Raw genomic sequence first — 23,695 nt, 5'->3', positions numbered from 1 at the left:
GGATGGGTGAATAAAGGGGATGAGTGAGCAAGTGTGTGGGTGGGTGAGTGTGAGGATGCATGAGTGAGTGTGATGAGTGGGTGGGTGAGTGAGTGTGAGGGTGAGTGAGTGAATGTGAGGGTGAGTGAGTGAGTGAGTGAGTGAGTGAGTGAGTGAGTGAGGGTGGGTGAATGAGTGTGAGTAAGGGTGGATGGGTGAGTGAGTGTGTGTAAGGGTGGGTGAGTGAGCATGGGGGCATGTGTGAGTGAGCGTAGGACCATATATGGGAGAGACTGAGCACATGCACACGTGTGTATGTGTGAGAGGGAGAGGAGAGTGAGAGGGAGGGGAGAGTGAGAGGGAGGGGAGAGTGAGAGGGAGGGGAGAGTGAGAGGGAGGGGAGAGTGAGAGGGAGGGGAGAGTGAGAGGGAGGGGAGAGTGAGAGGGAGGGGAGAGTGAGAGGGAGGGGGGAGTGAGAGGGAGGGGGGAGTGAGAGGGAGGGGGGAGTGAGAGGGAGGGGGGAGTGTTTGGTGTTTGTCTGGCTCACTCCCAGTCTCAGGGTTCTCATTCACTCTTATTAACAGGCACTCTCAGTGGATAAGGGTGAGTGAGTAAGCACCTGAGACTGGGAGCTGGGCACACACGCACTCTCGCCCTTTCACACTCAAATGGTCGGCTTTATTTATTACTCATTTTTTAAATGATCAACTTATCGTTTTGGGTTTTTTTTTGCTCAGCAAGTTGTTTCATTTTATACATCAGCTTTTTTAAAAAAATGTTTAATGTCGTACTAAACGTTAACTTTCTGAAATTTCCCCTTGGCCCCCCGAGTTTGAGAAAAATTTACCTGTGCCCCCCCCACCCCCCGCCCCTCACCAGAAAAGGTTGGACAGGTTGCACAGCCTGAGAGGAGAGTTTTGCTCTCACATTATATTGCCAAAGTCTTATGATATTTTGTATCATTGGCAAGGACATCACCCTCATGAATCTGTACAGGGACATGACATTATTTTCTATCTGACATATAAGATTTGCCAAGCAAGTATGGCTTGTTGTGATTTGTGCCTGTGTGGAGTAAAGGGTTAATGATGGTAATGATAATGTAAGCAAGGCACTGGAGAGGCTCCAAGAGACCAGGACGCAGAAACATGTGCTTATAGTGATGTTTTTGTAAGTTGTTCTTAATAAATCATTTCAAGAAAAACTATATACTAACTATCTCAAATCACTCACGGAAGAAGCAAAACCTCATCAAGATACAGTAACACAATAGAAGAGCTTGGATAGTTGCTTTTAGATACATTTTGTACCTAAAATGTTGAGCCTTTTTTGATTCCTCATCAGAAAGCCACAGGGACTGAGCCTCTCAATGTGGCAATCTGCTCATTCTCACCTGGTGGGATTGGAAAATGGAGATAAAACTGCATTTAACAGCACTGAATATTAATGGAAATCCATATGTCTTCGGCACCAAGGTAATGTTTGCAGGCTAACCATAGAATCCCTACAGTGCAGAAGGAGGCCATTTGGCCCTTCGAGCCTGCACCAACAACAATCATTTTGCTGCCTTCGTCATGCCTCGTACACTGCTAATCTATATGTCAACAAGTTCCTTCTACCTGTCTGTGCACTTGTTGTGCCACGATATATCTGTCTTTGTAAAGCAATATGACACACTTCTGACCCAGCTTTTATACAAACAAACAGTGGGTGCTATTGGGAGGCAATGTCGATCCCAACACTTAGTTAACTTGTTCTTAACAGACTGATTCTCAATTTGGGATATTCAATTCTTTCTCCTCCTTGGAGACTGACCTGATGGATCTCCCATGGGTTGGACTTAACTCAATGATGTATCCTCACAAGCAATAGCTGTTAAAGATAAACATTTCTCAGGCTTTCTCCAAGGTAATGCAACTTATATATAGAATATAATAGGAGACAATGTTATTGTCCGTGTAAATGTGTCTTTAAAGAAGCTCCTTAAAATACCTTGACCAAGCTGTTGGTCAGCTGACCTAATATCTTCTTATGGACTTGGTGTCGTTTTTTTGTTTTATGATGTCCCAGTGAAGTGCCTTGGGATGTTTCATAACATTAAATGCACCATGTTGTTGTTGTTGACACAGTTTGGTAGAATGTGGATAACCAGGGAAATTGAGGGACTGGTCAAAAAGAAAAGAGAGGCGTATGGTAGGTCCAGGCAGCTAAAAACGGAGGGAGCTCGGGAGGAGTACAAAGAAAGTAGGAAAGAACTCAAACGGGGAATTAGAAGAGCAAAAAGGGGTCACGAAATGTTCTTGGCAGACAGGATTAAGGAGAATCCCAAGGCATTTTATTCATACGTTAGGAACAAAAGGGTTGTCAGGGAAAAAATCGGACCTCTCAGGGACAAAAGTGGGGAATTATGCTTGGAGCCCAAAGAAGTAGGGGAGATCCTAAATGAATACTTTGCGTCGGTATTCACAAAGGAGAGGGATGTGTTGACTGGGTGTGTCTCGGAGGGGAGTGTTGAACCGTTGGAGAAAATCTCCATTACAAAGGAGGAAGTGTTAGGTTTGTTAGAGAATTTAAAGAATGACAAATCCCCAGGGCCTGATGGAATCTATCAGGGAGACGAGAGATGAAATCGCTGGGCCTCTGACGCAAATCTTTGTCTCGTCACTGGACGCAGGTGAGGTCCCAGAGGATTGGAGGATAGCTAATGTGGTCCCGTTATTTAAGAAGGGTAGGAAGGATAACCCGGGAAATTATAGGTCGGTGAGCTTGACGTCTGTGGTGGGGAAGTTGTTGGAGAAGATTCTTAGAGATAGGATGTATGCGCATTTAGAAAGGAATAAACTTATTAACGATAGTCAGCATGGTTTTGTGAGAGGGAGGTCATGCCTCACTAACCTGGTGGAGTTTTTTGAAGAAGTGACCAAAATGGTTGACGAGGGAAGGGCCGTGGATGTCGTCTATATGGACTTTAGTAAAGCGTTTGACAAAGTCCCTCATGGTAGGCTGGTGAAAAAGGTTGGATCTCATGGGATAAAGGGGGAGGTGGCTAGATGGGTAGAGAACTGGCTTGGTCACAGAAGACAGAGGGTGGTAGTGGAAGGGTCTTTTTCCGGCTGGAGGCCTGTGACTAGTGGTGTTCCGCAGGGCTCTGTATTGGGACCTCTGCTGTTTGTGATTTATATAAATGATCTGGAAGAAGGTGTAACTGGGGTGATCAGTAAGTTTGCGGACGACACAAAATTGGCAGGACTTGCAGATAGTGAGGAGCATTGTCAGAGGCTACAGAAGGATATAGATAGGCTGGAAATTTGGGCAAAGAAATGGCAGATGGAGTTCAATCCTGATAAATGCGAAGTGATGCATTTTGGTAGAAATAATGTAGGGAGGAGCTATATGATAAATGGCAGAACCATAAAGGGTGTAGATACGCAGAGAGACCTGGGTGTGCAAGTCCACAGATCCTTGAAAGTGACGTCACAGGTGGAGAAGGTGGTGAAGAAGGAATATAGCATGCTTGCCTTTATAGGGCGGGGCATAGAGTATAAAAGTTGGGGTCTGATGTTGCAGATGTATAGAACGTTGGTTCGGCCGCATCTGGAATACTGCGTCCAGTTCTGGTCGCCACACTACCAGAAGGACGTGGAGGCTTTGGAGAGAGTACAGAGGAGGTTTACCAGGATGTTACCTGGTATGGAGGGGCTTAGTTATGAGGAGAGATTGGGTAAACTGGGGTTGTTCTCCCTGGAAAGACGGAGGATGAGGGGAGACTTAATAGAGGTGTATAAAATTATGAAAGGCATAGATAGGGTGAACGGTGGGAAGCTTTTCCCCAGGTCGGTGGTGACGTTCACGAGGGGTCATAGGTTCAAGGTGAAGGGGGGGAGGTTTAACACAGATATCAGAAGGACATATTTTACACAGAGGGTGGTGGGGGCCTGGAATGTGCTGCCAGGCAAGGTGGTGGAGGCGGACACTCTGGGAACGTTTAAGACTTATCTAGACAGCCATATGAACGGAGTGGGAATGGAGGGATACAAAAGAATGGTCTAGTTTGGACCAGGGAGCGGCGCGGGCTTGGAGGGCCGAAGGGCCTCTTCCTGTGCTGTATTGTTCTTTGATCTTTGATCTTTGAATGTCATTTAAAAGTTGTTTGGATATTGTGGCAGAAAGGGAAATTTAATTGGAGGGATTCAAACTTGGAGCGAGGGGGGAAGGTGGGCACGGTTTTGGGAGATGAAAAACTGTTCAAGGACTTTGCAGGGATTCCATTTTTACATTTATAAATTGCCCAAGATGTTACATTAGTTGTTGTTTACCTACATTATGTGAAGGATCCAAATGAAAGAGAAACTTAATTCTCGACAGAGTGAAGTCTTCATCCAAGTATGCTGTTTATGTCACAGCAAGCATCACTCATTATCATTTCAATATATAACTCATTTTAATTCTACATCACAGCTCCACAATATTAAATAGGGCTGTGACCTACGTTACTCCTTACATTTTTCACTTTTTCCATTGTTGATTGCTTTTGTTGCTGGAATTGTTTATCCTAAAAATCACAAGGCCATAAGGTAAACCCTTATGAGAATGATTGTTTAACCCATTTTCTTTATCTGTTAACCAGGATAAACTTATAGCCTTCCCCATCACTGCATCCAGCAGGTTATTCAATGACTCTGGATTTTTGTTTCTTCTGCCCTGGTATGAAATGCATTGCATGCACTGATTACATCAAGTTAAAGCTATATCCTGAGAAGTGGATATTGCTTGCAACTATTAATCTGTGCCCTGCCCAGACTTAGTCAGTAAGAAGCCTCACAACACCAGGTTAATGTCCAACAGGTTTATTTGGTAGCCAATAAGAGGATCTCCAAGAAGATGTGCTACCAACTAAACCTGTTGGACTTTAACCTGGTGTTGTGAGACTTCTTACTGTGCTTACCCCAGTCCAACGCCGGCATCTCCACATCAGACTTAGTCAAGCATTGAAGGTGTGGGCAGCTATACTAGGCAGTCCAGGACATGTATTCAACTGGAAAGTTCCAGACAGGTAAATATAAAATTATACAATCTGATAGATTTCCCTATTCTATTATGTTTGATTCATATGTTTATGTTTGCTTCAGGGCACAGCATAATGGGGGAAGGAAGGATTCCAATTATATTCAAGCAAGGTGAATATCTCTCATGCACTGCAGTCAGTGAGATTCCAATTAGACAGAACATCAGTTCTGTTATTTTTTTTAAGAGGTTAGAAGACTGGAAAGATAATTTAGTTGGAAAGGGGAAAGAAATGCAAGACAGTGGTAAAATATCAGAGAAATGGGTCTAATTGGATAGCTCTTTCCAGATGACCAGAAGATATAGGAGCAGAAGTTGGTCCTTCTGCCCATGAAGTCTGTTCCACCATTCAGCCATGGCTGATAAATTTCTCAATCCCATTCTCCGACCTTTGATCCCCTTACCAATCAAAGACCTATCTATCTTTGTCTTAAATATACTTAATGACCTGGCCTCCTCAGCCTTCTGTGGCAATGAATTCCATAGATTCACTAACCTCTGGCTAAAGAAATTCCTCCTCATCTCGGTTCTAAAGGGTTGTCCCTTTACTCTGAGGCTGTGCCCATGAATTCTAGTCTCCCCTATTAATGGAAACATCTTCACCATGTTCACTCTATCCAGGCCTTTCAGTATTCTGTAAATTTCAATGAGATCCCCCCCTCATCCTTCTAAATTCCATCGAGTACAGACCCAAAGTCCTCAAACACTCCTCATATGTCAAGATTTTCATTCCCTAAATTATTCTTATGAACCTCCTCCAAGGCCAGCACAGCCTTCCTTAGATACGGGGCTCAAAATTGCTTACAATATTCCAAATGTGGTCTGACCAGAGCCTCATAAAGCTTCAGCAATTTAAATTGATGAGTTGAACAAGAATTTTGAAGCCAAACATTAAGGGTCCTTTGCCTTGGGAGACCCTGAAGCAGTAGAATTTACAGACAGCTTAAGCCAGTCCTCAGGGATGTAGACAAAAAAAATTACATACACTTTAAAAATGCTGCATTCGACCGAGGGTAGCATCAAGGAGCCCTAGCAAAACTGTAATCAATGGATATCGGGGGCAAACTCTCCACAGGTTGGATTCATACCTCGCATATGGGAAGATGATTGTGGTTGTGGAAGGTCAGTCATTTCAGCTCCAGGACATCTCTGCAGGAGTCCCTCGGGGTAGTGTCCTAGGCCCAACCATATTCAGCTGCTTCATCAACGACCTTCCCTCTGTCATAGCGTCAGAAGATGTTCGCTGATGATTGCACAATGTTCAGCGCCATTCGCGACTCCTCAGGTACTGAAGAGGTCCACTTTCAAATGCAACAAAATCTGGACAATATCCAGGCTAGGGCTGATAAGTGGCAAGTAACATTTGCGCCACCAAAAGGCTAGGCAATCACCACCATCAATAAGAGACACTCTAACTACCGCCCCTTGACATTCAATGGTGTTATCATCACTGAATCCCCCATTGTCAACATCCTTGGGGTTACCATTGACCAGAAATTCAACTGGACTCATTATATAAACACAGTGGCTACAAGAGCAGGTTAGACGCTAGGAATATTGCAGCAAGTAACTCACCTCCTGACTCCCCAAAGCCTATCCCATTGAAGCAGTGGAGGCTACCTTGTTAAATATGTTTAAGTCACAGGTAGATAGATTTCTGATCAATAAGGGAATTAAGGGTTATGGGGAGCGGGCGGGTAAGTGGAACTAAACCACTATCTGATCAGCCATGATCTTATTGAATGGCGGGGCAGGCTCGAGGGGCTAGATGGCCTACTCCTGCTCCTATTTCTTATGTTCTTATGTCTCCCATCTACAAGGCAAAGTCAGGACTGTGATGGGATACTCCCCACTTGCCTGGATGGGTGCAGCTCCAACAACACTCTAGAAGCTTTACACCATCCAGGACAAAGCAGCCCGCTTGATTTGCACCACATTCACAAATATCCACTCTCTCCACCACCAACACTCAGTAGCAAGCAGCATTGTGTATTATCTACAAGATGCATTGCAACAATTCACCAAAGATCCTTAGGCAGCACCTTCCAAACCCACAACGGCTTCCATCTAGAAGGAGAAGGGCAGCAGATACATGGGAACACCACCGCCTGCAAATTCCCATCCAAGCCACTCAGCATCCTGACTTGGAAATATATCGCCGTTCCTTCGCAGTTGCTGGGTCAAAGTCCTGGAATTCCCTCCCTAAAGGCATTGTAGGTCAACCCACAGCACGTGGACTGCAGAGTTTCAAGAAGGCAGCTCACCACCACCTTCTCAAGGGCAACTAGGGATGAGTAATAAATGCTGGCCAGCAAGCGATGCCTATGTCCCACAAATGAATTTAAAAATGCAAAACTCCCCCACAGCCACTAGTTCACAAATTTGAGAGGTTTTGGAGCATACTCCCTCTGAAAACATTTCAATCTTTACCTTAAAAAGAATTCATTCTGATCTACTTAATATATAACTTAATATAAAATTGCCTTAAGATAAATCCGGGTGCTCCGGTTTCCTCCCACAGTCCAAAGATGTGCGGGTTAGGTTGATTGGCCATGCCAAAATTGCCCCTTGTCCTGAGATGCGTAGGTTAGAGGGACTAGTAAAATATGTAGGGATACGGGGGTAGGGCCTGGGTGGGATTGTGGTCGGTGCAGACTCGATGGGCCGAATGGCCTCTTTCTGTACTGTAGGGATTCTATGAAATGTTCAATCTAAAATTTTGGGAAAAAAAGGCACCCTGTTACTAAAGACCCCACACTAGTCACCTCCATTCACAACTTTTCCGATAATGAAAAGACTATACCAGCCTACTGCAGGACCTGGAGAGCATCCAAACTTGGGCTGACAAGGAATGTAGTGACGATTTCTAAAATATAAAAGTTAAATCAGCTCCCCTGAACCTCAACTGCACTACCATTGCTGAGTCATCCATCATCATTCTTGAGGGTGGGTCACCACCAACTAAAAGCTTAACTGGTCCAGCCATATCAACACAGTAACAGGGAAGGAGCTGGATACTCCCTGACAAATGTCTGACCTTCTGACTCTTCAAAGACTCTGCATTATCTACACTGCTCAAGTCAAGGCCGCAATGCAATGCTCACCACTTCCCTGGAGTCATAGCTGCAACAACACTCAAGGGGTTCAACATCTTGTAGGACAAGAACAGTTCTCTTGATTACTGCCACTGACTCAATCAATATCCATCCCCATTCTTATGTTTCATTTCCCACAAACTGGACTCTCTCCCTTAGTGTTTTTCGTCTTCCCTTGGCCTATGTTGACCATTTTCACTCTGTGGCATATTTTGCCCTCTCAGTTTGTGCTGGCACATTTCACCCCTTTCCCAGCTTCTCTCAGTTCCCCTGACCACTTGTGGTTGGCACTGCTGCCTCACAGTGCCAGGGACCCGGGTTCGATTTCCGGCTTGGGTCACTATCTGTGGGGAGTTTGCACATTCTCCCCGTCTGTGTGTGGGTTCGGCCCATTGAGTCTGCACCGACCACAATCCCAATCTCCATAATCCCATGCATTTACCCTAGCTAATCCTCCTGACGCTAAAGGGGCAATTTAGCATGGCCAATTCACCTCCGTACATCTTTGGACTATGGGAGGAAACCAGAGCACCTGGAGGAAACCCATGGGCAACGGCACAGTGGCCCGTGCCACCCCTTCGCTTGAATATCTTGACCTTTTCCCTTCCCTTCTGCACTGTGGGATTCTATGATTCTACCTGAGCAACTGCCAGATTGTGGCGACTGGGAGATTTTCACAGTAACTTAATTGCAGTGTTAATGTAAGCCTACTTGTGACACTAATAAATAAACTTTAAAATGCTCGACAGCGTTTTATCAATTCTCTGCTTGATGCTGTCATGTTTGTTTCACAGGAAAGATGGAAAGAAGGGTAATAATGTCCTGTGTAACAGTGTAGAGGGGCTGTGTGTGTGTTGCTGTTCTGGACACTCAGTTCTCTCTCTCCCTCCACCCTCTCTGGGCTGTTCTCCCTCCCTCCTTCCTCTGTCAGATTCACTTCCGTCACATCATGGCGGCACGGATTGTACAGGAGACGAACAGACTGGATTTAACAGCTGAGGACAGAGAGGTAAAGGCGGGGGGGGGCTTTGTGTGTGAGGGAGGGAGAGGCAGCGGCGGGTCCTGTTGCCGAGGCAGAGCTCGGCGGGGTTTGTGAGGAGAGAGAACCCGGGGACTGAGCGCCGGCTCCACATGGAGCAAAACAACCCTCAAAAAAACAGGGGAGAGAGATGCCACAAAGCGGGGATGGTAACACCATTTAAAGAGAAATAATCAAAATAAAGCCAGCCCTTCAAGGGAAGAGCAAATCCAACTTTCCAGCCCAGGTTTATTTTCAGTCATGTTTATTTTTTTAAAAAGGCGAGGACGAAACTGGCGCCTTGTGATTCAGGCCCGACAGAGAGTGGAAGGCGGGATTTAAATGGAGCGGGGAGGGCCGCTCTCTCTTTCTCGCACGCACAGAGCAATGTATGGAGAGGCTGTCCTCCAACAGAGAGCAGGTGTCCCGCAGTCTCCAGCCCCCTTCCCCCCCGGTTTACTTTGCAGTTCAGTCACTCACCCTCCTCCATAACCGGGCAACTGAGAGAGATTCAGCAGCACTACCCTCCCCCCGAGCTAGCGCAGGATGCACCAGCTCAGTGTTGAGGCCTAAGAGTCTCCTTCACTTTTATTGCGTAGTTGATAGCATTAAAAAAAAGTCCGTGCAGCCGTCCTTTCCAAAGCTATGCACCACCAACGATTTGCCGGGTGTGTAGTTGGGAGCTTTTTTTGCATTCAGAACGTGTGTCTAGGTCAATTGTGGGGGTGGGGGGGTTGCTTTTTGTTCTTAACCGGCGACGTTGGGCAGTCAAGTGCCAACGCCAGGGCATTGCCGCTTTATTTGAATGTGCATTTTTGTCTCTGAATGGACTGGGAGGTTGGCTTGACCGGGCTGCACAGCTGGAGAGGAAGTTGCTGCAGATGGAACGTTACCTAGGCGGCTGGTGCTGCAGATGGAACGTTGCCCGGGCGGCTGATGTAGTGGTTAGAACGTGGCCCGAGATTGACCGTCCCCAGGCGGCTGGTGCTGCAAATGGAACGTAGCCCGGGCGGCTATTGCTGTAGTTAGAACATGGCCCGGGACTGACAGTCGTCCGGGCGGCTGGTGCTGCAAATGGAACGTAGCCCGGGCGGCTCTTGCTGTGGTGAGAACGTGGCCCGGGACTGACAGTCCTCCGGGTGGCTGGTGCTGCAGTGGATGAGCACATGGGGAGTAACACAGCGACGCTGCAAGTTCGCAAAACACGTTTTTCTGGTGTGTGCGTGTGTTTTGAAAGAGTAAAAATTGCACGCAGGTTTGTATTTGATGCTGGCATAAATATTGGCCTTGGCGCGGGGGTTTGCAGTAAAGGCGTGCGAATGTCAGGGTTTTTTGCCCCATTAGTGGTTTTCATGTTCGTGGATCCCTTTTTAAAACCATTCTTGTTCTTTCACCCTTTAAATTCACTCCGGAACCGGGTTTGGGTGTTAACATACCTGTCAGTTAAAGTTAGAGATACAAATTAGTTACAGTTGCAGCAGGCGCGGTGCACGTGGAAAACGCATTCTGGTTCCAAAATTAATGCTGTACGCACAGATGTAGGAGCACAACGTGCTTTGAACAATGATACTGGCGTTGGTGCTGCGATCTGAGGTAGGCTGTCACCCCTGTGTAATAGTTTACCTGACAAATAAGTATTCTATGAAATCCTAGCTCTTGTGCTTGATTTCAAAGCAGTGCCGCCTGATGCATTTGAGTCAGGGCATGTATACACTGTGGAGATGTAGGACATGATGGGGATCTGGGATTTGTATCAAAACACTGAAGGACCACAGCAGATCTTGGGACTCCTAAGGAGAGTAAATAGGATGTGTAGACTTGAAAGTTTGTTATGCTTGGATATCAGCAAGTATTAATAGTCTTGAGTCTTATAACCCGATTATATCAGTCGCAGATATTGCCTGTCAGCAGCAGTTATTGGAGAACAGTGAAAGATTCTCTTTTAGCCAATATATTAAGTATCTTAATTTGTTTGTATGCCATGCAACATCTTTTTTTCACGTAAATGTAAATTTACAAAATGTAAATGTCAAAAATGGCCTGAGTGAAAGCATATGGAAGACAGAATGTCTAATTTCATCCCCCCCCTCCCCCCACCACCACCACCATGTTGTCACTAATACTGGAGCGAATGTCCAGAAGGAGTAATGGCCCTGGAACAACCGTGTGTGTATGTAAGTGTAAAAACCTGGACAGTAACTGTTGACAAGTCGCGAATTTGAAAAATATTACAGTCCAGGGACTATCAGTTTCCCATCTACAGCAAACAATTCTAGAAACATCCCAAGTCATTCAGCTCCTGTGGAGGGAACATGTGAGCTGATGCCTTATAGAGTGTTCACCCTTTGTCAGAGCACGTTTTTGCTTTTCTGGTTCATCTGATTTCTGCACATTGCACACTTCCAGCAGGGGTCAGTGGATATGCTTATGTGTGGAAATAGGTCCCCTCTCAAAAGACACGAGGCCAGTTGTGCTTTTTTAAATTCATTCAAGGGATGTGGGTGTCATTGGCTAGGCCAGCATTTAATGCCCATTCCTAATTGCCTTTGAAAAGGTGGTGGTGAACTGCCTTCATGAACTGCCACAGTCCACATGGTGTAGGTACACCCACAGTGCTGTTAGGGAGGGTAATCCAGAATTTTGATCCAGTGACAAAGAAGGAATGATGAGATATTTCCAAGTTGGATTGGTGAGTCATATGGAGGGGAACTTCCAGCTGATGATGTTCCCATGCATCTGCTGTACCTGTCCTTCTAGATGCATTGGTTGTGGGTTTGGAAGGTGCTTTTGAAGGACCGTTGGTGTGTTCCTGCAGTGCTTTTTGTAGATGGTACACACTGCTAGCACTGTGGTTCGATGGTGGAGGAAGTGAATGTTTGTACGTGTGGTGCCACTTAAGCCGGCTGCTTTGTCCAGGATGGTGTTAAGCTTCTTTAGTGTTGTTGGAGCTGCATTCATCCAGGCAAGTGGGGAGTATTCCGTCACACTCTGACTTTTGCCTTGTAGATGGTGGACAGGCTTTGGGGAGTCAGGAAGTGAGTTACTCACTACAGGATTCCTAGCCTCTGACCTGCTCTTGTAGCCACAATATTTATATGACTTGTCCGGTTTAGTTTCTTGTCAATGGTAATCCCCCAGGATGTTGATAGTGTTATCACTCCCCTAGCAGGTGATTAGCATGCATGCATATAAGGTGACATTAGATAAACAAGGGGGAGAGGGTTATGGTGATGGAGTTAGATGAAGAGGGGTGGGAAGGGACTTGTGGGCTGCATGGACCGAGTGGGTGAAGCTGCCCATTCATGTGATTTACATAATTGAGGTCGGTCATAATCAGACTTAAGACCCAAATACATGCTACAAAATCTATTTAACCACTTGGCCTTTCTGAATGCACTGGAACAGAGGACAAAAACTACAAAGAACTGCAGTTGCATATCATATGATTACATTTCTTAATTGCTTTTTCCTAAATTACTGATCGCTTGCTGCTTTTTGTAGATTGGGCCAGTCTCCTCTTGATCCTGCCTGAGCTGAACATCCAGTTGGCAGTTTATGGGACTTGTTTCAACAAAGCCCAGAATCTGACCAAGAAATATGGAAGCAATAAAGAAGACTGAAGTCATTCTGTGCCTCCCAGCTCCATGCTGTGGGTGTTGAGATGTGTGGTAGCTTTGCATTCAGAAAGCACAAGGCAGTTTGACCATGTCCTTTTAATTGACCTGTTCTCTTGTTGGCTGGACAACTGGTTTTGTGATGGGGTGTGATGCCAACAGCATGGGTTCAATTCCTGTACCAGTTGAGGTCATTCATGAAGGCCTTGCCCGAGCTACGTTGATCCTCAGGTGAAATCAGCACCAGTCACCTCTTCCCCTCAAAAGGGGAAAGTAGCCTATGGTCAACTGAGACTATGGAGACATTTACATTTATCTCTTTAATCCAGATAGGATTGGAATCCAAGCATAAACAGGAGGAGGAGTAAGTGTACACCTCTTAACTGTTGATCCTTGAAGAGGTCCACAAGTGTGTTGAAAAAGGAAATCAGTACTCCAGGTTCGATGTTGTTTGCCTGAATAATGCTCTCAAACATGCCTGTTTGATAAGTTGGCATCTGGTCTCGTCATTTATGAACTATACAATAATTGGTTGAAACTTGTGTATTAAACAATTTTGGGTGGTATGTGTAGCTGGCAATAATTCAAGTGAGCCATCCTAATGTCTGAATCATAAGACAAGAAAGTAGGCGGGCAACTTTTCATGCTATTACTGTAGCAGTTGACATTTCTTGTCATGGAACTGGACAATAATTACAGAAACAGCAACAGAAGTGATGTGAACGGGTGTTCTCACTTGTGCTGCAATTCCTGAAGGATTAAGATATGTGATTCTTGGAAGAGTGTTGTAAGATTTTCAAATGTATTTTATCAGTATAATTATGCATATTAAAACAAGGTCATAGAACAGCAATGACTGTACACTGATTCCCAGAATTATGCTATAAAATAATGAGGGGCACAGATCAGCTAGATAGTCAATATCTTTTCCCAAAGGGAGGGGAGTCTAAAACTAGAGGGCATAGGTTTAAGGTGAGAGGGAAGAGATACAAAAGTGTCCAGAGGGGAAATTTTTTCACACAGAGGGTGGTGAGTGTCTGGAACAAGCTGCCAGAGGTAGTAGTAGAGGCAGGTACAATTTTGTCTTTTGAAAAGCATTTAGAGAGTTACATGGGTACGATGGGTATAGAGGGATATGGGCCAAATGCGGGCAATTAGGATTAGAATCATAGAAACCCTACAGTGCAGAAAGAGGCCATTTGGCCCATCGAGTCTGCACTAACCACCATCCCACCCAGGCCCTACCCCCATATCCCTACATATTTACCCGCTAATCCCTCTAACCTACGCATCTCAGGACACTAAGGGGCAATTTTTTTTTAGCACGGCCAATCAGCCTGACCCGCACATCTTTGGACTATGGGAGGAAACCGGAGCACCCGGAGGAAACCCACACAGACACGAGGAGAATGTGCAAACTCCACACCGTGACCCAAGCCGGGAATCGAACCCAGGTCCCTGGAGCTGTGAAGCAGCAGTGCTAACCACTGTGCTGCCTGCTTAGGGGTTTTTTTTTAAAAAAGGGCGGCATGGACAAGTTGGGCCGAACGGCCTGTTTCCATGCTGTAAACCTCAATGACTCAGTGGTAAAAGGTGGCTACTATTTTTATTGTACAGTAGTTTGCTTTCAGTGGTGTACATTTAAAAATTCAAATGACTCGCAATTCTCTGATCATGTTCCGAGATGTAACAGTGTAACCCCAGTATTTCCAAACAAAGGCATGATTCAATTATACATGACTGGGATATGAAGGAAATTACAATTCTACAAGCTTGTGTAAATAGTTGATCATTTAAGGACATAACCTGAATTGTTAATTTAGTTCTATTGATAACCTGCTCTTATGTAGAAGGTTGTGGATTCAAGATCAGGTTCAGGTCTAGAGCGGGTAATTAGTGCTGGCATTTTATTTTGTCCCAAAGGGCAACAAGTGGATAGCTTCCTTGAGTCATCTTTTCAAAACATCTTTGTCGTTAATTGAAGATTTCAATAAGGTCATCTCAAGTCAAAGAAAAGAAGCTTGACTTAGTTAATCTTCCTTTATCCACACTGTTACCTTGGCTGCCCTCTAATTCCTCATCTGCACGCTGCCCCTCAGTGGCACAATTCAAGAGATAAGATGTTGGTTTTCATGTGAACGTTGACAATTCTCAGCTCAATCTCACCACCACCTATTCTGATTTGTCCACAGCCTCGGTCCTGTCAGCCTCCACTTTGTGTTGGGAAAACTAAAACCATTATCTTTGACTTTCCCACCATTTAAAATTTGCTGTCTTGCTTCTGATTCCATCCTCCTCCCTGGTGCTCTGACAGGAACACTTTGCAACCTCAGAGTATTTGGTCCTGATCTGAGTTTCCAAATCTCTATCCTCTCGATTGCAAACACCACCTACTTTCACTGCCCTGCAGTTGCCTCTGCCTTAGCTCAACAGTCATTGAAACCGTCATCCACGCTGTAGTCATCTTCAGGTTCTACTGTTCCATTGCTTTCCCCAGTCAGTCTCCCATCTTTCACAATGTTCTGCTGCTTGTATCGTAACCCGCGTTGTATCCCGCTCACGCATCACCCCTGTGCTCACTGACCTATGTGGGCTCCTGGTCCTCCAGTGCCCTGAATTTTAAATTCCCATCCTTGTGTTCAAATCGCTCCATGGTCTCGTCCCTTCTCTATCTGTGTAAACTTTTCAGCCATGCAACACTCTGAAAGTTCTGTGCTCCTTCTACTCTGGCCTTATGTGCATCCTTATTCCCTTCACTCCACCATGAACAGCTGTGCCTTCAACTGTCCTGGCCTGCAGATCAGGAATTTCCTCCAGGTCTCACCATCACTCTTTCCTTTTAAGGTACCCCTTAAAACCTAGCTAAGACCAAGCTCTTAGTCGTCATTCTTAATACTGTCTAATGCCACAGTCTCCACTTTTGTTCGATTAAACTCTAAAGCGCCTTGGATTAAAGGTGTTCTATAAATGTAACTTCATGTTAATTCCTGATTTCTGGAATAATCTTTGTTCCTTGTCACTGTTTTCACTTACTGTTCTTCCTATGCTTAGGCAAAGAAAACTGCACATAATACTCCAGATGTGGATCTAACCAGTACCTTATGCAGTGACCATGTAGACTTGATGTGAATTCTTGTCTATCTGCATGGATAGCTACTTTTACCTGCACTTTTATAGTTTCATCCACTTGAACACCTTGGATGTCGTTCCTAATGATTATGGTGCATGATACTGAAATTCCTTGGTATTTAAAGAGTTAAATGTTCTCCTGCAATTCAGGTATTAGCCAAGAACACAGATTGCAATATCATGTACTCCCAGATTCTGGCCACACAGTAGTGGGCTGGCGTGTGTGATTTTGTGACGTACACCATGAGTGATCGCTCTCTAGACTCTGAACTTGTAATTCATTCTTTTGTAAGGATGATGAGTGGTGAGGGGAGGGGAACATTCATTATAATAGCACCTGTTGAAATTTCAAACACATTTGGTTCGCTGAAAAGGCAATGCTGTGTAGCCTTTACGATAAGTAATGCTTAACAGTCAAAAACAGCTGGAAATGAACTGTAATTGGGGGTGGGTACATGTTAATAACCAATCAGGGTTAAGTTTAATGGTATTGCTACCTTAATTTCCTCACTCGTATTCTATTTTTAAAGAGAAGATTTGTGCATCATATCTAATCCGGTGTTGCTTCATGTTTTTGCGACACTAACTCATTATTTTATGCGACAGCTTGTGTTAATTCTGTTAAAAGCACCTCTGTCAAGTGATGTGAAAACAGGCTGGAGTCCAACATACAACCATCAATAAACAAATTGTGCACCCACTGTGTGTATAGTTATATGAAGTGAGTTAGGCTGTCATCAATTATCCTTGAAGTGATTGGGTTTTAATATTTTGAGAAGCAAATGGGGAACCTTTGTGTTCAGACTCATTTAAGTGACGGATCTCACAACTGGTGCATTGCATAAGCACTGTTGCACGTCATCAATCTGCACGAGGCAAGTGTAACTACATTATGATGAGTCCATAGTACATTTCAAGCCTTAGAATCAGTATTAGCAATCTGCGTGGAATATGCCAGTCTGGAGTATGGGTGTTTGCATTAACGTTAGAAACATGGAAAGATTTTAAAATTCTTTCATGGGATGTGGGCATCGCTGGCTGGGCCAGCATTTATTGCTCATCCCTAGTTGCTCTTGAGCTGAGTGGTATGTAACAGTCAGTCACATTGCTCTGGGTCTGGAGTCACATGTAGGCCAAATCAGGTAAGAATGGCAGATTTCCTTCCCTAAAGAACATTAATGAACCAGCTGGGTTTTTTATGATGACAATGGTTTCAAGGTCACCATTAGACATCTTTAAAAAGAAGTCAAATTTCACCATCTGTCATGGGATTTGAATGATCCTGGCGTTGGACTGGGGTAAACACAGTAAGAAGTAAGAACTCCCACCCACCTGACGAAGGGACAGCCTGTTCCGAATGCTCGTGGCTTTTGCTACCAAATAAACCTGTTGGACTTTAACCTGGTGGTGTTAGACTTCTAATGGGATTTGAACCCAGGTCCCCAGAGGATTACTCTGGGTCTCTGGATTACTGCTCCAATGAAAATACCACTATGCCACTGCTTTTTTAAAAGTTTTTTTATTTATTAGTGTCACATGTAGGCTTACAGGCACTGCAATGAAGTTACCGTGAAAATCCCCTAGTTGCCACACTCCGGTGACTGTTCGGGTACACTGAGGGAGAATTTTAGCACAGCCAGTGCACCTAACCAGCACGTCTTTGGACTGTGGGAGGAAACAGGAGCACCCGGAGGAAACCTATGCAGACACAGGGAGAACGTACAGACTCTGCACAGACAGCGACCCAAACTGGGAATTGAAACTAGGTCCCTGGTGCTGTGAGGCAGTAGTGCTAGCCATTGTGGCACCGGTCCGTCTTTTATGACTTAGGCTGAATGGTCACCTCCTATCATGTTTGTACTGGCCGGAACAAAAAGTAATTAGCTTAATCCCACCATCCAGGTCTTCTTCCATAACCCCGTAGGTTAGTATCTCGATTGTGAGTCCAGTTATTTTTAAATGCAATTAGAGTTAGTTTCAGACTCCCACCATCTTCTGATTGGAAAAAATAACTCGCCAACTCCCTCTAGTCCTTAATTTAAATCCATGCCCCTTGGTCACTGATTCCTCTTCTAATGGAAATAAGTGTTTCCAACCATTGTATCGAGCTGGCTCATAATTTTATAGACCTCGATTAAATCTTTCTTCCACCTCCTCTTTTCCACATAACTGCGCCAGGATGAGTGGCAGGTTAGATGTTCGATCAGAACTTGGAGAACGGCTGAGAATAACTGAAAGAATTATTATAATCAGGAATTAAATAATCAGGAGAAAGAAATCAGAATCTGAGAAGAAGCGAGCTAGAAATGTACCGTGTACCTGGTGGATGGTACTCTCACGTGTACCTGGTGGATGGCATTGTCACGTGAGATGATGGCATCCGTGTCGATGATCCGGCACATCTTGCAGAGGTTGCTGCGGCAGGGTTGTGTGGTGTCGTGGTCACTGTTCTCCTGAAGGCTGGGTAGTTTGCTGCGGACAGTGGTCTGTTTGAGGTTGCCGGCAAGACGTGCCGGATCATCGACATGGATGCCATCATCTCACGTGAGAACACCATCCACCAGATACACGGTACATACTCTTGCAACCCGGCCAATGTTGTCTACCTGATACGCTGCAGGAAAGGATGTCCCAAGGCATGGTACATTGGGGAGACCATGCAGACGCTACGACAACGGATGAATGAACACCAGGCAATCACCAGGCAAGAGTGTTCTCTTCCTGTTGGGGAACACTTCAGCAGTCATGGGCATTTGGCCTCTGATCTTCGGGTAAGCGTTCTCCAAGGCAGCCTTCACGACACATGACAGCGCAGAGTCGCTGAGCAGAGACTGATAGCCAAGTTCCGCACACAAGGACAGCCTCAACCGGGATCTTGGGTTCATGTCACACTATCTGTAACCCCCATGATTTGCCTGGACTTGCAAAATCTCACTAACTGTTCTGTCTGGAGACAATACACATCTCTTTAACCTGTGCTTTACCCTCTCTCCACTTACATTGTCTGTACCTTTAAGACTTGATTACCTGTAAAGACTCTCATTCCAATCATTATTTTGTAAATTGAGTGTGTCTTTATATGCCCTGTTTGTGAACAGAATTCCCACTCACCTGACGAAGGAGCAGTGCTCCGAAAGCTAGTGGCTTTTGCTACCAAATAAACCTGTTGGACTTTAACCGGGTGTTGTGAGACTTCTTACCATAAAAATCAAGTCACGTAATACAAGAATGCGATGCTGATGGTGCCTCGGGGGAAGCTGCTGACTCTTTGGGCTGACAGTCGTTCATCAGCAGATCCTCTTTGGGCCACGGTGACCAGAACTGTGTGTCGCCCTCTTGCTCTCTCTTTCGCGCTCCCCTCCTCTCTCTGATTTGAATTGGGCTTCTGGAGTTGTTAAACTGCCAGCCATGGTGCTTTCTCTGAGCATGTTAGAGATGCAAATGCCTTATGTTATATGAGAGTGGGAAGGAACCGCTGCTTATTGGAAAATAAAGAACACAGCTGCTAAACTTAACAAACAAATGATATTTCTGTGCATTACTGTTCCTAGTAAGTTGGGAGAATGAATGATGGCACAATCGGAGTTTTCAGAGTGTCAGAGGGTATGGAGTTGAAGTGTAATTTAACAATAATCTAATTTAATGGCAGAGCAGTCCTTGGGTGGAGTGGCCTGCTCCTGCTCACTTATCTGTTAGAAATATATTTGAGTCACGTCTCCATGAATATAAGGCTCCATCTGAGGTTGGGTGAATTTGGATTTGTCTCTGAGGCTCTAACTGCCTCTCTTTGGAAAGCACACACACACACACACGCACACGCACACACACACCCCCCTCCCCCCCCTCTCAATAGAATAGATAGGTGATTGATAGCTGGTACAGACACGATGGGCCAAAACTCTATGATTGTCACTGCTGTCATTTTCTTTTTACTAAGTATATGCTGATTAGCTGACTGACAGGTAGAGTTTGAATATCTTCTGTATCGCATTTTTTTACCATTATACTGACTCTTGGACATCCATAGCATGTTAATAGTATATTAATTGTGTTTCATTGTCTGCAGGCATTGGTCAATAACTGGAAACTAATTTTGAGCCTTCATAATAGAAGCAGATTAAACAACAGTTGTTGGGGGTTAGCAGGTATCTGCTTGTAATGTAACTCTGTAAATATAAATGTGTGGGAGATTGTGTCTGTTCTATCCTCCACCAACTGGCTTTCTGGGAGAGATGATGTGGAGATGCCGGTGTTGGACTGGGGTAAGCACAGTAAGAAGTCTCACAACACCAGGTTAAAGTCCAACAGGTTTATTTGGTAGCAAATACCATAAAATTATGAGCCAGCTCGATACAATGGTTGGAAACACTTATTTCCATTAAGTGTTTCCATTAGAAGAGGAATCAGTGACCAAGGGGCATGGATTTAAATTAAGGACTAGAGGGAGTTGGCGAGTTATTTTTTCCAATCAGAAGATGGTGGGGGTCTGAAACTAACTCTAATTGCATTTAAAAATAACTGGACTCACAATCGAGATACTAACCTACGGTGTTATGGAAGAAGACCTGGACGGTGGGATTAAGCTAGATTACTTTTTGTTCCGGCCAGTACAAACATGATAGGAGGTGACCATTCAGCCTAAGTCATAAAAGACGGACCGGTGCCACAATGGCTAGCACTACTGCCTCACAGCACCAGGAGCGCTGCCCCTTTGTCAGATGGAGTGGTCTCTGTTCTCCAACAGTGCACAGACACAGAAATCAAGTTACAGAATACTAATTAGAATGCAAATCTCTACAGCCCGCCAGGTCTTAAAGGTACAGATAATATGGGTGGAGGGAACATTAAACACAGGTTAAAGAGATGTGTATTGTCTCCAGACAGAACAGCTAGTAAGATTCTGCAAGATCAGACTTCAGCAGTACTTCAGCAGTCACGGGCATTCAGCCTTGGATCTTCAGGTAAGCGTTCTCCAAGGCGGCCTTCACGACACACGACAGCGCAGAGTCGCTGAGCAGAAACTGATAGCCAAGTTCCACACACATGAGGACGGCCTAAACCGGGATGTTGGATTTATGTCACATTATCAGCAACCCCCACAGCTTTCCCCCTGATCTTGCAGAATCTTACTAGCTGTTCTGTCTGGTGACAAGACACATCTCTTTAACCTGTGTTTAATGTTCCCTCCACCCACATTATCTGTACCTTTAAGACCTGGCTGGCTGTAGAGATTTGCATTCTAATTAGTATTCTGTAACTTGATTTCTGTGTCTGTGCACTGTTGGAGAACAGATATCCACTCCATCTGACGAAGGGGCAGCGCTCCGAAAGCTTATGGTATTTGCTACCAAATAAACCTGTTGGACTTTAACCTGGTGTTGTGAGACTTCTTTCTGGGAGAGAGCAGGCATTGCTGGCTGGTGAGGAAATGTATTATTGCTAACGTTGCTGTGGGGAGGGTGTGTGAAGGCGCTTATGAGCGGACAGCATTTCAATTTACTTTACTGCTGACTCCCTGTTTTGGGAGGAGAAAGGAAGTGTCATTAACAACTAGGAGAAGATTTTCATAACTTCTGAAAGTGAGAGACCATCTTCAATAGTAAGAGGTGGGTACTTGGTGGACCTGTCAGGCCTGTTTCTTGGAGGTGGGCATAGAGCAGAAGATGGTTAGAAGATGATGAGGGGCGTGAGTGCGCTCTCACTCCCTATTGCCTGGCCCAGGGCAGGTGCAGCTGCGTGGGTGAAGCTTTCTTTCTTTTTCAGTATCCTGTATAGACAAAGACCATCAGAAAGATAAGGCCTGAGACTCGGGCTAGTTATAGTTTGCAGAGTATGGATGGTGACTCCATCTTTATGGCGGGATCTGTGACTGCCCCTGCTGTTGCCATTGCTGTTGCTCCTGCAGTCCTGTCACCATTCATGAAAAAAGTGAATGGAGTGATGAGCTGGACTCACATCAATGTGATGGTGGAGGCATGATCTCTTCAGCCATTGTAGCCACCTTGACACTCTACGGGAAGTCAGTGTTCCTGAAGTGTACCTGGGCCTCGAGAGGGGACTCGTGTGAGTGGGGCCTTCCTACCGGAGGGGTGTCTCCAGGCACTGTGCAGCGAATAACATCTAAAACATTCCGCTCTTTTTTTTATACTTTTCCAATTCAATCAAATCAAGTCCAATTCAGAGTCTCAACAAGTTGAGACATTTCCGATCCAGGCTGACAAGACAGGGCATGCAATCCTCTACCCTGACTTGGACCTGATCTGCATGAGCCAAGCTGATTGGAGTAGGCGGAGAATTCCTCCTCCAAGGCTTGATCTCATTTGCATCTTAGCCAAAAGGCCGAGATACCGCTTTTAAAAATTGCTTCATATGAAACATATGAAGCTTAAATGCAACCCAATGACCTCAACCAAGTGCAGCATCCGCATAACTACACTTGATCTGAGCCAAAAGGCCGAGAAGATCCTCTCTTTATCCCAGGATGCTGTGCAGGTCTGCTCCCAGCACTGTCCCCTAGGGGCTGAGTGCTGCTCATGAAGCACCTGACGGCTGCCCCTTGGTCATTTTGATCCCTCCCCAGTTTTGTTGTCAAGATGTGAATGAATTTGTTTTTGCCTTCTGGGATGAAAGGCCACACTGAGCCTCTGCTACAGTGCACACACACTCCTGTTTGGGAAGGGCGGTTAGGTGCTGCTGTGCCTTCGCACACAGGCAATGACTTTTGCCTTTAGATCCTTCAGATACACCAGTATGTCGGGGATCCTCCGAGATGGTTACCAACCTGATGTATCTAGTCTGCCTCAGATACGATACGCAATTGCTGTTTATAAACCTGGGAGGGTCTTTGTGCCTCCCTGCGTGAGTTGTCTGATTTTACCAGGAACTATTTGGGGTCTGGAACAGATGGAGCTCGTCTGTATCAGAAGTGGCGACTATCGTCTTGAGACCTGCTGCTCAGGAATCCATACCTCCATTAGCCTCGTGACTGGTGGAGGAGAGGGCATGGGCTGCCAAGCTGACTAGAGTCAGGATGTACTGGATGGCAGAGGGGAAACAGAGTCAAAGAGTTTTATAGCATGGAAACAGGCCCTTAGGCCCAACTTGTCCATGCCGCCCTTTTTTTTGTTAACCACTCAGCTCGTCCCAATTGCCCATGTTTGGCTCATATCCCTCTATACCCATCTTACCGATGTAACTCTCTAAATGCTTTTTAAAAGTCAAAATTGTACCCGCCTCTACTACTATCTCTGGTAGCTCGTTCCAGACACTCACCACCCTCTATGTGAAAAAACCATCCCCTTTTGTATCTCTCCCCTCTCACCTTAAACCTATGCCCTCTAGTTTTAGACTCCCCTACCTTTGGAAAAAGATATTGACAGTCAAGCTGATCTGTGCCCCTCATTATTTTATAGACCTCTATAAGATCACCCCTCAGCCTTCTATGCTCCAGAGAAAAAAGTCCCAGTCTATCCAGCCTCTCCTTATAACTCAAACCATCAAGTCCCAGAAACATCCTCATAAATCTTTTCTGTACTCTTTCTAGTTAAATAATATCCTTTCTATGATGGGATGACCAGAACTGTACACCGTATTCCAAGTGTGGCCTTACCAATGTCTTGTAAAACTTCAAAAAGACGTCCCAACTCCTGTATTCAATATTCTGACCAATGAAACCAAGCATGCCTAATGCCGCCTTCAGCGAGCCTGCACCAACCACAATCCCGCCCAGGCCCTATCCCCTTAACCTCACGTATTTACCCTGTTCACCTGTGACTCCACTTTCAAGGCGCTATGAA

General features: G+C 45.2%; 1 protein-coding gene across 3 annotated transcripts in view; it reads left to right on the top strand.

Moving 5' to 3' along the window:
• Nucleotides 1-9,066: 9,066 nt before the first annotated feature.
• Nucleotides 9,067-23,695, top strand: part of LOC144506371 (gamma-taxilin-like) — a 65,130-nt gene continuing 50,501 nt past the window's right edge. The window contains exons 1-2 of one of the 3 annotated variants that reach the window (XM_078232393.1): nucleotides 9,095-9,147; nucleotides 13,100-13,209. Coding sequence is in view for 2 of the 3 variants with exons in the window: in XM_078232391.1 (XP_078088517.1) it covers nucleotides 9,088-9,147 (60 nt within the window). In the remaining variant the exon portion in view is untranslated. Of the gene's footprint in view, nucleotides 9,148-9,188; nucleotides 9,327-13,099; nucleotides 13,210-23,695 lie in introns of those variants that run through there. The other 2 variants (XM_078232391.1, XM_078232392.1) reach the window with 2 other exon arrangements.

This window comes from Mustelus asterias, chromosome 17, assembly GCF_964213995.1.
Source record: "Mustelus asterias chromosome 17, sMusAst1.hap1.1, whole genome shotgun sequence".
Taxonomy (NCBI): domain Eukaryota; kingdom Metazoa; phylum Chordata; class Chondrichthyes; order Carcharhiniformes; family Triakidae; genus Mustelus; species Mustelus asterias.
Note: the sequence above shows the minus strand (reverse complement) of the source record. Positions and strands in the feature narration are given on the sequence as shown.